Below are 13,644 nucleotides of genomic sequence, written 5' to 3' on the forward strand. Positions count from 1 at the left end.
TTACCAACATGCTACATCTTACACATTGTCATGCAAACAGATATAAATACCATCACTCTGTAATAACAGTAGCACAGAAAAGTCTGAATTTCCTACAACCACGTTTATCCAGAGATGTACATACAGAGATGAACATAAGAGGGTTTTTTTTAACTGCCAATCACCTAAAATATACTTACAATTTTCTATAGTAGGAAGCATTGGCAACTTTAGCTGAAGAGTTGTATAACACATCTGACACTAGATACAATCTTGCAATCTACAACAAAAATGGTCAAATTAAGAAAAGACCAATTTAAATTCTTCTGAAAATAAAGGCATTTTCACATAAAGAATACAAGACAGTTTAAACTATCTGGAAGTACCTAATTAGAATTAAGTGTAGCACAGCTATATTATTAATAAACATGCTAAGAGGCAATTAGCCCCCTGTTATGCTGTAGGGTACTAACTATGGTAACATATCACCACAGCATTACAAAGGAGAATCATGGCATTCCTATTTTAATTGCCTCATTTGAACAGACCATTTCACTGTTCTTAATTTCCCAGTAAGGCAGAATATTACTTACAAGCAACTTCAGAAAGAATAAAAAACATGTAGCAAAATTCCACAGGAAGAGATGATACTTAAATTCAACTCCACACTTCAGTACAAAATCTTAACACTACTGAAACTTATGAAATAATACTTGTAAATTGCATGCACATGCTGCTAAGTGAGCTCCTCCACCAAAATACAACATTATAGAAAATCTCCACACCTTCTTAGGAAGAGGAGTCTTGAGGATGGACAATGACTCTGTAATGCAGTCCACAATTTCTTCAGCAGCTTCTGCATTATTTAGACAGAAAACCATTGCATCACCGATGTCGTTCTTCCGAGGTGTTAACCCACGTAGAATTTCCTCTAGTTTGTCCCTCTGTCTGAAATACCAGGAATTTTAATACTTTCAATATGAAATGAAAAGTACTTTTGTGAATTTACATTTAACAATGTTTTTTTGTTTTTCCATCTTTAGGAGAAAAGTAATTTTCAATATTTTTATATTCTTTTGCCTGAGCTCTTTAAGTCGTTCATGAATTTATGTGTCCATACGTAAAGTGCAAAAAATTCTCACTCAAGTCTTGATAACATACAGAAATCAAGGAAAAGTAGCTGAGAAATAATTAAGCACATCAGTATCTCTAAAAAAGTAATTTTCTTTCTGGATTTAGTTTAGGCCTAAACCAAATGGATAAATCTAAAGCATGCAAATCATTTCTGCTACAGAGTAAGAAACACTAGATTCAGAAAGCTAGTAAATAAACAATTACTTCAAATTTTTCCTGACCTCCATATGCAGAGAACATGTTCAAAAAATCTTTTTGAGCCTTTCCAAAAGAAGGTATAAGAAACAAACTGTGTATTAAAACCTATGGAAGTATGACTGTTGTGGTTACTATGATGAGAAGAATAAAACAAGCAAAAAAATCCCACACGTTAGTAACACATTTGTAACAACAGCATCAAAATTAGGAAAAGCAGGTCTTTAATTTCCACTACCACAGCCACCCCCAGGACACTGACACTTCACAGCAAAGAACTCTGATGATCTCTCTCTCCCTGCTTATTAACAATGGCTCCCAATTTTAATTTCTGATGGACAGCATCAGTAAGTTTAAGATTACAGCAACGGTTTAGTTTGTGAGGTCATAACAATGTTGACAAATATGCTACATATCCTCAGCTACAGACAGCAGTAGAAAATGGGGAAAAGAACTCTCATCTTCCTAACCCCCTTCAAATTAAGGGTTAATAACATTGCAATGAAAGGGTCAGTGATGACAAATCTAACCAAATCAAGAATGTATTTAGCAACAAGTATGATCACAAGCACTAAGATGAAGAGACACTTACTCAGACACATACATAATACTATGACCAAGTATGACAACTCAGGGGATGACACATTAGAGCTACAAAAACTCAATGGGCAAACACAGGCACACCAGCTATCAAGGCAGCACCCTCCATCAGTGGTGGTACATACTCTTCCTTAAGTGCACCCTTCTTGTTCGGCTCCTCCACAAACGCTTCCGTTTCTTGCTCTTCTGACATCCCATGCAAGTATGGATTCAATGGTGGTGGCCTCCAGAAGGATCCATTTTTGAACATACGGAAATCTTCCGTCCTCCACTTGGTTGGAGCATCCCCCTATGAAAAAAAATAAACCAGAAGTATTTTTACTTTGGTATTATTTTACTTCACTATGCTTAAAGTTATGAACTATCACTAAAACTCTACTTGCCTGAAGAATTGAATAAAGCTTCCATCTGTAATACACATGGGCTGGAGTCTGGTTTTCAAATAAAAACCTGAACCAAAGAGCAAAGGAAAGACAGAGCATATTACAAATCTTGAACTGACACAAATTTAAAGGAAACAATTAAAGAAACCCCAGCCAAACCCTGTTCAGAATCCCACCTCAGCTGCAGAGAGAACACAAGGAGCTACAATCATGTACACCCATACCACAGCCAGGCAGAACATGTGCAACTGCTCCACACATTCATACACACACACACACACACACGCAATCTGCAAAGAGCAGAGCTCCCCAAAGGCACAGCACTGCTCAGAACTCAAGAGCAGAACAAACAGGGTCAGAAAGAACAACTGTGCAACCTGACAGCAAAGCAGAAGGATCATCAGTCACTACAGAAGCAACTGCAGCCTCAGCACAAGTGATGCAGGAGCTTGCAGTTGCATAGTGAGGTCATAAAATAGTGAATGACCTGAAGTTCTCCACCAGTAAACTGTCTGGCAGAACACTGGCAACATCTGATGGAGGATCTGGGGGACAAGCAGCCCATTTTTAATGGCCAGGATATTTTCCCCTGCCTACTTTCTCACTTTGCATACAAAAATCATAATGAAGCACTTCAAACTTACTGCAAATAAAGCTCTGCTAAAAAGTCATTTAGCACTTCCTTGAAAATCTTTTTTGAGAGACTGCATTTCATAAGAAATTTGGAAACTGGTCCTTTTTTATTCCATTAAGGACAAGTGCTCGAGATTCTCAAAACTTCCCTATGTCAGCTGAAGTTTAATTCCATTATAATGGACATTGAAGAAAAATTATCCCCAGCTCTTGCTAAAGGTTAAAAAATAGGCTCCAGGAAGAGTGGACTTCACATTGGATTTGTCTGTTTGGGGGAGGAGGGGGATTTTTTTCTTTTTTTAAAATGTATGCTACTGCTTCCACTGATTGTGGATCCCTCAAAAGAGTATGTGTTAAATGGCATTTATTTAAATATATAGAAATGTATTACATTGTGTGTGTGTGCACTGCTTTACTTATTTATATGTACACATTAGTAACAACCAGAATAAAAGTGCGTTCTTCCTTATAAAAGGATAGTACAGCCATAGGTGCAATTTGTAAAGTTTGCATCTGCACATAAAGATAGACACAGCAAAAGTCAGTCTTGTTAGTACTTCAAGAATGCAGAATATTAACAACAGTGAAAACAGCTGGTGATATTTGCAAGTGAAGCAATGTAATAAGCACCTGAACATTGGGTTGTTGATTTCTCGGTTCATGATCATGGCTTCGAACATGGGCCCTTCCCGAACCACAAACTCTATCATTCGATGTATCAAAGCGAGCAAATTCCTACAACAACAACACAGTTAAAGAAAAATTGATTCAGACCTAACACTATATAAAACTACACTCCACCTAAGATACTACAACTGTGCAGGAGATTATTTTGCTGCATTGTTAAGAAATCTGTATAAAAGGTAAGGCAACATGGAACATATTATAGCTGTGCATCACAGACACGGGCATTCTAAAAATCAAACCATGCCTAGCAGTGGTGGAGTAAGAATTTAAGAGACCTCCTTCCTACATTTCCATGGCTTAGCCTACAACCATGTCTTGCTTAGCAGAAACCTGATACACAAATATGGGCACCTGAACACCAAAGTACAATTAGCTATCAAAAACTAAGCCCTCATCTACATTGTCTAGAAGTAAGAAGTAAGACTGAAGTGTTAGCTGAAGTTCCACAGGGGAACAAGTGGCTGAATACATTGCTCAAAATAAAACACATATACTTCTGAATGTTCAAGAGAATCTGAATTCAGCTTTCAAACTATTCAAGTATGAAAGGAAAAGCAAATAGCCTTCTTGATGCAAAACAAGGCCATGTATTTATTAAATTTAGATCATCTCTTTTTGGTCAAGACTTGACTACTGGCATAGAACAAAACTGTCCATTCTTATGTGTCATACCATCCCATGTTCCCTCCCTCAGACACACAACAGAACTAAATCACAATTAAAAAAATATAAAAATCTGTATCTCTTCATTCAGCACTACATCCTGAGACAGGCAAGAAGTGGATGTGAAGTGCACATTTTTCAATGCAGAGTCACTTCTAAGTATGCTAACAGTAGACAGTCAGAAAAGCTTTATCAAAAATAGTGATAGCCGGTTTCCACCACTTTGGGCTTTTATGGAAACAGAGCCCTGAAGTTTTAAAATAGATTACCTACATATAGCAAAAGCTTCACAGCACGTGTCCTTTGAATGTGATGCAAGCCAAAAAAAAATACAGATTTTTGCATTTTTAAATTTATTTTCTTAGATGCAACAAATGAATATTGAGTTTTTACATGTAATTCATTAGATTTCCATATAGCACTTTTTTAATGACTAAAATTCCATAAATGCTACATTGTAAAGCTGCAGAATTTTCTATTACTTCTTAGAAATGAGGCGATTATTTTCTACCATGAGTATTCCAAGTTCTGCCACAGATATAATGCACTAGATCAAAAAAAAAAACCAACTTAAAAATTAGTAATAATAGAATAGTAATAGAATCCTACCCCAGCCATCTGCAAGTGCTCTTTTAAGCCATCTAGCACTGAATCTACATTTGCCTCAAATATTACACAAATAAAAACAAACAGTTATCAGTTGAATTTTCCTGTCTGTTTTTTATAATCCCAGAAAAACTGCAAAGAGGACATAGTTTCAATAATTCTGTAGCCATTTTATTTACAGCAGCATTCTGAAAGTCTGAACAGCCAGACTCTTCTTGTTATCTGAACTGTATTTGAAAACATCAGCAAGAAAGAAATCTACAATAGCTTTCAAGCCTCTGAGCTATTACAACATTCATTTATTTTAAGGCAAATCCAGTGTGACCACTTCTGGCTTCCTGCAAATCATCATTGGTTTTCATCTAATTTTTCTTTCATCAAGTAAAATCAAGTTGTGTAAGAGTAGCTTATGCTTGAACAAGAACATCTGCTTCCTGAGACCTCCAATGTATGAAAATAGATTCAGTTCATCCCATATCTGAAAGAGGTTGTTACAGGCATTTTGGTATGTAAGATGTGACGACTTGGAAGTGAATTTTTCAGAAAAAATAATTGATTATACATACTCAAGGTTTGCTGTTTACTAAGAAGAAAGAGATGTCAAAAATAGTATTGAAAATTTTTAATTAAAGGAGAATAATTAAATATCCCACTGAAGTCAGTCAAAATTTTTGCATTATTGAAGATGCACTGAGTAATAAATGATCTTAGCCATTGTCATTGGCAACTTCCAAAATCATCAGGAAAATAATTATTAGAAGTGTTTTCAAATACAATTCATTTAACATGAGTTCTTATCATACAGGCTTTTAAAATGCTACAGTAAACAAAATGGACATGGAAAAATAAATTTTTTTCTCTGACAGCTACTCTGTGAGCACTGTACAGTTTTACAAGTACTTGTTCTACTACTCAATATGTTTCTCATATCAAGACTCTTCCTGGTTGGTCGCCCCAATTATTCAAGTTTCTACCCAACAAAAATTGTACCGCCCTAGAATTCCAGCAAAAATACAGTACATTGGAGCATGTACTGACAAGTTCATTAATGCACTATAACCAGCTTCACAAATCTCCTTCTGCCCCCTCCCCCCACGCGAAAAAAAGAAAAAAGGGACTTTGTGGCAATTAAGACAGTGTAGTAAAAAACCGATAGTGCATTATTTTAAAACGTCATTTAGCTTAAAAGTTGGCCAACAAAAAAAGGTTTTTCAGTTATAATAAAACCACATTTATTGGAGCCGATCGTACCAATGTCTGGTCAAAAACTGTATACTTTCCCAATCCATCCCATGATGTTTTCCTGGTCCCCCGCTGCCGCAGACAGTTCAGCTGGTGTTGCTCACCAAGGCCAATGTCAAAGAGAATTTGGTAATCTTTTGGGCTTCTTTACTTTTAAAACAGTGTTGTGTTCCTATGTTTGGGAGAAGGCTTTAGCTTAACTGAGCAAGAGTATACCTAGACTAGCTTGAAGGTAGAAACAGTGATGGGGACCAAAATGGAAAAATATCCTTGCAGTAATACAGAAGTATCTTTTTCAGTGACAAAAATTATTAACTGCTACATTTAAAAAATTAGCAGAAATCAAAAGTGATTTTCAACTGAACTGGTTATAAAATATACAAGTCAAAAAAAAAAAAAAAAAAGGAAAAGGGAAAATAAAAAAAAAAAAAAGAAAAAGAAAAAAGAAAAAAACCCCACAGCTGCATCCCCGTATGCAGTTTTATGTCAGGACTTATGCTGCATCTGTAAGACAGTGTTTCACCCTAGTGTTCACTCACAAAATTACCCTGCATCTATCTCTAGTGCTCAAATTAAATGTCAAAGATAATTACTTAAGTCTACCCTCACTTTAAAAAAGCAGTTAATAAGACAAGAATAGTTAGACTGTAAACCACACACATTACTTTTAAGTGTTATAAAATAACCATTGCTCAGTCAAGCCATTACCTTTTCCACAACATCACCATTTTTCTTTAAAATTCCGAAGGGGAAATTTTCTATATTTAGATCAGTAATAATAAAGAAAAACATGTACCTTTCTGTTGGGATAACCACTTTGACTATGGCTTGCGACAGAGTCTGTATATGAAGTCACATCAGATAATAAACATAGAATATGTGAGTATTGTTAACAAGTAACAAGCAAAAATATACATATGCAATGAAAATACTACACATCTATCACAAACTTTGCAGGCAATCACTGCTGTGAAGTTATATCTAAGCAATTACACAAAATTCAAATGGTTGTGTCAGTGAACCATGAAGGTTCACTAATTGCAAAGTATCAGAACATTCCTGTCAGAATGTACATTGAGGCACTGAATAGGAACTATGCTGAATATATAAGAAAGGAGTTCTTACGTTTATCAAAGGATTCGAAACTATTTGACTTGGATCATGTTGGTATTACTTTATTCCCAAGTCTTACAAAAAACAGCCCTGACATTTAAGTGTCATTCAAAGAATCAATAAATTCTTACAAATGTAAATCAAGTTGGTTTGTGATTTCAAGATACTTACCCTTTTATCAGCTAATATTCCACAAAAAGAAAAGTTTGAAAACTGACTCCGTAAGTAGCATAAAATACTTACTCAACGTCCAGATTAATTACCTTCTACACAAAATACATCAACTCTTCTAGGGTAAAAATAATGCTACCCAAATTAAAATGTAAGATTTTCTATAAGGAAAACAATTTAGATACTGCAATTTGGCAGCCAAGAAAAGGGGGGGACGTAGGAGAAAAAAATCCAGGGAGCCTGGAGGGGGAAAATGATAGCCAGATTTTAAGCAGTACTAAATTAAGCAAGAGCCAATATATTGTACCCTAACACAGACATGAAACAGAGCTTCAGGAATTAAGTAGGTTCCCTTGGGCTACAGCAGGGAGCCAGAGAATTTGCAGACTAAGGGCTGCCAAAGTCAGCCTGAACAATGCAAATCTATGAAGCCATTGAAATACTGTCACAGATGTAGTATTTAACAATGAGCTATGGCCCAGGGTACTGTAAGTTACCTTCTCAAAATCTTCCTTGTTTTTTGGTGGTGGCAACATTGGAGCATTAGGATTCTTCAACCTCTCCCTAGGCTGGGCATTGAAAGGCAGTCCTGACGGGGGCGGCGGCAGGGTGTGCTCCATCATGGAAGGCGGAATGTAGATTGGATGTGGTGGTATAGGAACAGCTTTGCCCCAGCCCAGCTTCATTTCAAAAGACATAATCATCTTGCCTGAAAAAGTGAAAGAAAAAAACCTCCATTACCATGATGTTATAAACTGGTTCTGCATCACCTGGGATTTCTCCTTGTTAAGTGCAACATTTAGGTTTGCCAGCCACCGTTTACCTTTTGTTTACATTGCTGATTACTGTTGTTACATCTATCAGACTACAACATAGGCAAATGAAAGCCTATTACACAAAATGTTGTATTAGTCTTCCCCCAATGTCTGTCTTCAGGACACTACAGTACACAATTACTATTGTTTGACAACATTCAGTTGCCAGTAGAACAGTCAAGGGTAAACTCACTGCCAGCCTGGTATCTACTGGAGTTTCAGAATACATCTCACTTGTCTGATAAAACAACCTGAAAATGTGCTAACAGTCTGCAAAGATAATTACAGCCCTGAACTGAGAAATCTGTTTACCATTTAAATTCTTCAATGCTCTTTCTGCATCTCTTCTGTTCATAAAGGCAACAAAGCCACAATTTCTTTCTCTTGCTCTTTCTTCATCAGTTCTTGGCCACATAATTTTAACACTTGCTAATGGTCCAAAGCGGCCAAATTCTTGACATAACATCTCTTCATTCATCTACATGAAAAAGAGGTAAAAATTAATATTTTGCCACTGTATTTCTGTGACAGCTGTTCGCATTATTGTCCAAATGCCAAAATTTTCATTTTTTTAGTTTCTTGACATAACACCACTTCATTGATAGCCCCCCAGTACAACCGACTGCAGAAACAATAACCTAAAAAACTGCACACTCAAATGTTTGAGATATGATCCACCTTGCTTAGGGATATCAATGGAAAAAGAATTTTAACTGAGCTAGAGATTGGTAGTCTAAACCTTAACTTTTCAGCATTATGTTCAGAGCACTTATTCCAATGAATATTGCAAAAAAACTTGTCTGGGCCCAAACATGCCAACCCTGCACTCCTTGGCTCCAAACTTACCTGAGGATTGATGTTTCCCAGATACAAATTTGTTGTGCTTGGATCTCCAACATCATGCGACCCGGGTGCATAATCATCCAGTACTAAAATAAAGGAAACAAACAAACAAAAAAAAGGAAGTCATAATCCCTGCTATGCATTTAAATGACAATATTAAATTGAATAAGAAAAGAATCTGTATTACCACCAGATGATCTGTTTCTTCTTGAAGGAGCATCCACTGAATACAGAGAAGAAAAACATGCACAATTTAGTCTACAAATCTTGTAGCCCAGACTAGCATAAAAAATAACATCTACTTACTTGAACGCCGCTGCCCATCTGAATCAGACTGGGGTGGTTCAAAACGACTCAATCTACCTTTAGTTTTGTGCCTTTCATCACGCTCCTCTTGGATTCTAAGAAGCAAGTTTAAAGTGAGCAACAAATTAAAACCATTCTTAAGTTTTCACTCTAAAATTTTTAACTGACTTTACAATTATGAGAATTTTTAATATGAAACAATGAGTTTGTTAGAACTTCCAAACTGCCAAATGTCTGAACTTCTGTTTCATCAACTGGAATATATCTACCAGAATTATTCCAGCTGCATGTTTCCCCATTCATATTGTCAGGGTATTTCATTCTCAAACAAAATTGGAAATAAGAACTGTGCTCTGAAAAAGTGACTTCAATTCCACATCCAACTGGCAGAGATCCGCAGACCACTCAGGTGACTTTTCAAGATGCACACAACTCCTCAGTGTCTATTTAGCCTTCCTGCTTTTCTAAGCCTTACTCAGAGGCACACCCACATGTGTGGTTTATTTCCAGAATAAACTGGATTTCATCTCAGTTTCTAACTCTGAGGACAGTACTCAACTATTTGGTTCCCTGCAGTCTGGCCTTAAATCTTGATAGGAAGATACTGAATCCCAGGAACAAAAGGCTCTCTGTTCAACTCATTTACACCAACTAAGGAACACACAGCAGTGAGGCTCAAGCACTCCTCACGAAAGCCACATATGGGTTTAGTGTTGTACCTACTGCTTTCTAATGCATAGATTTATTTGTTTTCCACCACTATCATCAGGATAAATATATGGCATCCAGCTGCACTCAATACATGTGCTGCTCTTTGTTGTATTACAACACATATGGAAGTGAAACAATCTGCTTTTCCAAGCAATATCCAGCTTGTTTTTAATACTATGTAAGGTGAAGTCTCTAGACTTCTAATGAGAATTACAACTCTCATTTCTGCATTATACAAAATCTCAACCTCCTCCTACAAATTCCTCTGGATGTAGTTTAGAAACACTGATAAAACTCACTCTTTTCAAGAGTGACAGACATTTCATGCTGTCACCAATCTCTCTGCTACACACCTGTACTAGGTTTGCTGGGCAGGTTTTGGTAGTGGGGGGCTACAAGGGTGGCCTCTGTGAGAAGCTGCCAGAAGCTTCCCCCATGGCTGATGAAGCCAACAGCAGTCAGCTCCAAGATGGACCCAACAACAGCCAAGCCCATCAGCAATGGCAGTAATTAAGCCTAACTAAGTTATTTTAAGATAATTAGCTATACCATTTCACAAGCATTTGAGGGACAAAAAAAATAAAAACCTTCCTTGGGGAACAACTTAGCAAGAATGATCTTAAATACTGTCTGTAAAACAAGGCAAAAACCTTGGATTTTCTTTGCTTACAGTAAAAACTAGCAAACTTACTGCTTTAATTCTTCTTTAAAAAGTTCCAAATTACTCTTTTTCTTTTCCTTCTCTCCTTTCTTCAAAGGCTAAAATTAAAGATATATAAAATAACATTTCAGAAGACAAAATTAACAGAATTTAAAATCATATAACAAAACTTTAGAAAATTTCCATGCATATTTTACCCACAGCTTTCAAACCAAGTAACTACAGGAGGAAAAAACAATGAAAAAAAAAAAAAAAAACAAAACAACAACCAGACTCAAAGCATTCAGACTGAGCGCCATCAAACACAAAGCTAGAAAATAAAAAATTCAGAATACTTGAAAAAAAAATTTGTTACTTCTCATTCTCACAATGCAGCACATGTTATCAAACACTCTCTCTAATACATACACATTTAGAATAACTGTGAGGTATTTTGTCACTTTGTTCCATTTGGAAACTAGGATACTGACTACACCCCTTGGAAAACATCATGCTCTAATGAATTTGATAGATGTGTGTGCATATATATGTAAATTATTTTACATATATATTTTCAATTATTTTATCCACAAACATTCTACTTGAAAAGAATTTCCTTCTCTTGCTTCCCTTTGGATGTAAATACAGTCTGAAAAAACAGTTACTTTAAATAGTTCAAGATCCTCAGGAAAAACACTCTTGAACAACAAAGAATATGGATACTGCAATACTACTTTTTTTTTAACAGTAATATATGTTCCTTAACTAACTCATGTGAAATATTATCTTCAACAACATTGTTTTTTATAATCAAATTTAAATGAAAACGTTTCCAATAGGCAGACATACAAAATACTTGTGTTACACACTACAGCTTTGGAAAAACTGGACTTCCTACTCACCCCAGGCAAAGTTGTTTGTTTGTTTTTGTTTTTGGGGAGGGTCTGCCAAATAAATAAAATCATTTTTACCTCATTATCTTCAATCACCATTGGACAGGGCAAGTGAGTAAACTGATTGCATTACTTCACGAGTATTTATGAAAAATTTGAAAAGCAGTAATAGTCTTACAGTACAAACACTTGCATATGACAGAACAGAGCTCAGAAAAATTTAAAAATGGTACAATTCATTTCTGCATATGTAGAGCTTTACATACAAAGAAAATCAAAACTGCCATCCAGTAGTATCCCACTGGTCTAACACTGACATTTGTTTAAAGCTGGAGGGAGGTTATGACGGAACTGCCCACAATTACAACATTACATTCAGTTCCCAACCTAACAGGCAGCATCTTACATGTTTCACTTAAGCTTTAAAACTGTAGTTAGCTCTATTAAAAGACTTTTAAGACATCCAAGACATTCATTACACATACACAGTAGTAACAGTAATCATATGCAATTATCACTTGACTTGAAGACTGCTGGTTCATATTTCTAATATTTTTATTACTTTTTATGACAAACCTTGGTTAAAAAAAAACCAAAAACAAACAAACAAACAAAAAAAAAACCCTCCATCAAATCATGCAGAAGACAAAATAAATTAAATAAAACAAGGTGTTCAGCTTCTGAACTGTGTACATTCTGGAACTCAAAGAGGGACTTCTAAAGGAACTTGTTAAACTTCACCACCCCCCTCCAAAAAAAACCAAACCAAACCAACCAAACAAACTCAAAGAACCCTACCAAGAAAAACTTGGATCAACACTACTTTATTTTTTGGTTTAAAGTTTAAAAAGAAAATAAAAAACAGATAGTAGTACTAGAAATTGAGAATTGCTTCTAAAACCAGAAATTCTCAGGTCTGAAGAAGCTATTACTTTGCAACAATCACTAAAGCCATATCCATGAGAAGTTTGTCCACCTTAGCAGAAACACAATAAAAGAGCACTGCAGCACCAGCTGTATTGTGCCACATACAGGGCCTCTGCATTTAATCACCTTCATATCTGCTACGGGTTCAGGCAACTCCAAATGTTCACCTTCTCTCAGATGTGACACGCGCAGATAAAACTACTCTGCAAGAACACATGGCCCTTTTTCTAAGCACTTCTAAATACATCAGGATGGAGTTAAGTAAGATTCAAGTGAAAAACTTACAGGCTTTTTGGTTTCTATCATTAGGAGGGATGGAGGTTTCTCATTAGATGGCTGACTTGGTTGATTTTTTTGATCTGAGAATCGTGATGAAGGCTTATAGATTTTACCCCGTTTTTCATCTGTTTCATGCTCCTCTGAAATTGAAGACAAGTTGGAAGCAAATTTTATTAACTCATGCTGTACAACACTGTTCATTAGAAAGAATGCTGTTCTTTAGTCCTGGTCATTCAATTCAATACATTATTTCATATTTAAAAAGCTGACAATACAAATTTTACATAATTTAACATCTTTTGATATGAAGAAAAGGAACATGAATTAGGAAGTCTAAACCAAGGCATTTTTTCTTCTTATGGTTGAAGCACAAATCACACCACTGCCTACTTCAGTCAAAGCATAAAGTAATTTTAGCATCAAGTTTTCTTTTCTGCTTCTAACGTAACATATTAATTTTAAAATGCAATTCAAAGCCAATCTTCATCTTTACTCAAAGCCAAATGACCCACCACCTCCAAAAAAAGATTAGTTATACCTTTAGATGCATTTACGATTCCTCCTCTTACAAATGTTTTCACTTTATTACCATCACCTCCTTCAAAGGCAGCAAGGAATTCTTCATAAATTTCTGCAGCAGCCTTCTCATCCTCCTACATAGCAAATGTTCATCTATTTACTATCATCACAGAACAACTTTCACTAGACAGTTACTCTTAAATTAGCTATGTGACATTCATTTTTATTTTCTAGAGTTCAAGCTACAAACAGCATCAAAGGAGTTTCAATTTTAGATAATTCAAATTTCTGAGAAATGTGGGTAG

At 35.8% G+C, this 13,644-nt stretch overlaps 1 protein-coding gene across 9 annotated transcripts in view; it reads right to left on the reverse strand.

The window, feature by feature from the left end:
• The window catches only part of U2SURP (U2 snRNP associated SURP domain containing), a 44,216-nt gene that overhangs the window by 18,994 nt on the left and 11,578 nt on the right, over window positions 1–13,644 (reverse strand). For 4 of the 9 annotated variants that reach the window (XM_053986775.1, XM_053986777.1, XM_053986770.1 and 1 more), the window contains exons 4-18: window positions 13,359–13,473; window positions 12,827–12,960; window positions 11,624–11,665; window positions 10,773–10,840; window positions 9,371–9,465; window positions 9,252–9,287; window positions 9,068–9,150; window positions 8,534–8,699; window positions 7,904–8,115; window positions 6,919–6,962; window positions 3,555–3,659; window positions 2,292–2,358; window positions 2,034–2,197; window positions 765–927; window positions 180–259 (exon numbers count right to left, since the gene is read on the reverse strand). In XM_053986775.1, the coding sequence (XP_053842750.1) occupies window positions 180–259; window positions 765–927; window positions 2,034–2,197; window positions 2,292–2,358; window positions 3,555–3,659; window positions 6,919–6,962; window positions 7,904–8,115; window positions 8,534–8,699; window positions 9,068–9,150; window positions 9,252–9,287; window positions 9,371–9,465; window positions 10,773–10,840; window positions 11,624–11,665; window positions 12,827–12,960; window positions 13,359–13,473 (1,574 nt within the window). Of the gene's footprint in view, window positions 1–179; window positions 260–764; window positions 928–2,033; window positions 2,198–2,291; window positions 2,359–3,554; window positions 3,660–6,131; window positions 6,457–6,918; window positions 6,963–7,903; window positions 8,116–8,533; window positions 8,700–9,067; window positions 9,151–9,251; window positions 9,288–9,370; window positions 9,466–10,772; window positions 10,841–11,623; window positions 11,666–12,826; window positions 12,961–13,358; window positions 13,474–13,644 lie in introns of those variants that run through there. The other 5 variants (XM_053986771.1, XM_053986774.1, XM_053986772.1 and 2 more) reach the window with 5 other exon arrangements.

The sequence above is a fragment of the Vidua macroura genome, chromosome 10 (assembly GCF_024509145.1).
Source record: "Vidua macroura isolate BioBank_ID:100142 chromosome 10, ASM2450914v1, whole genome shotgun sequence".
In the NCBI taxonomy this organism is placed as follows: domain Eukaryota; kingdom Metazoa; phylum Chordata; class Aves; order Passeriformes; family Viduidae; genus Vidua; species Vidua macroura.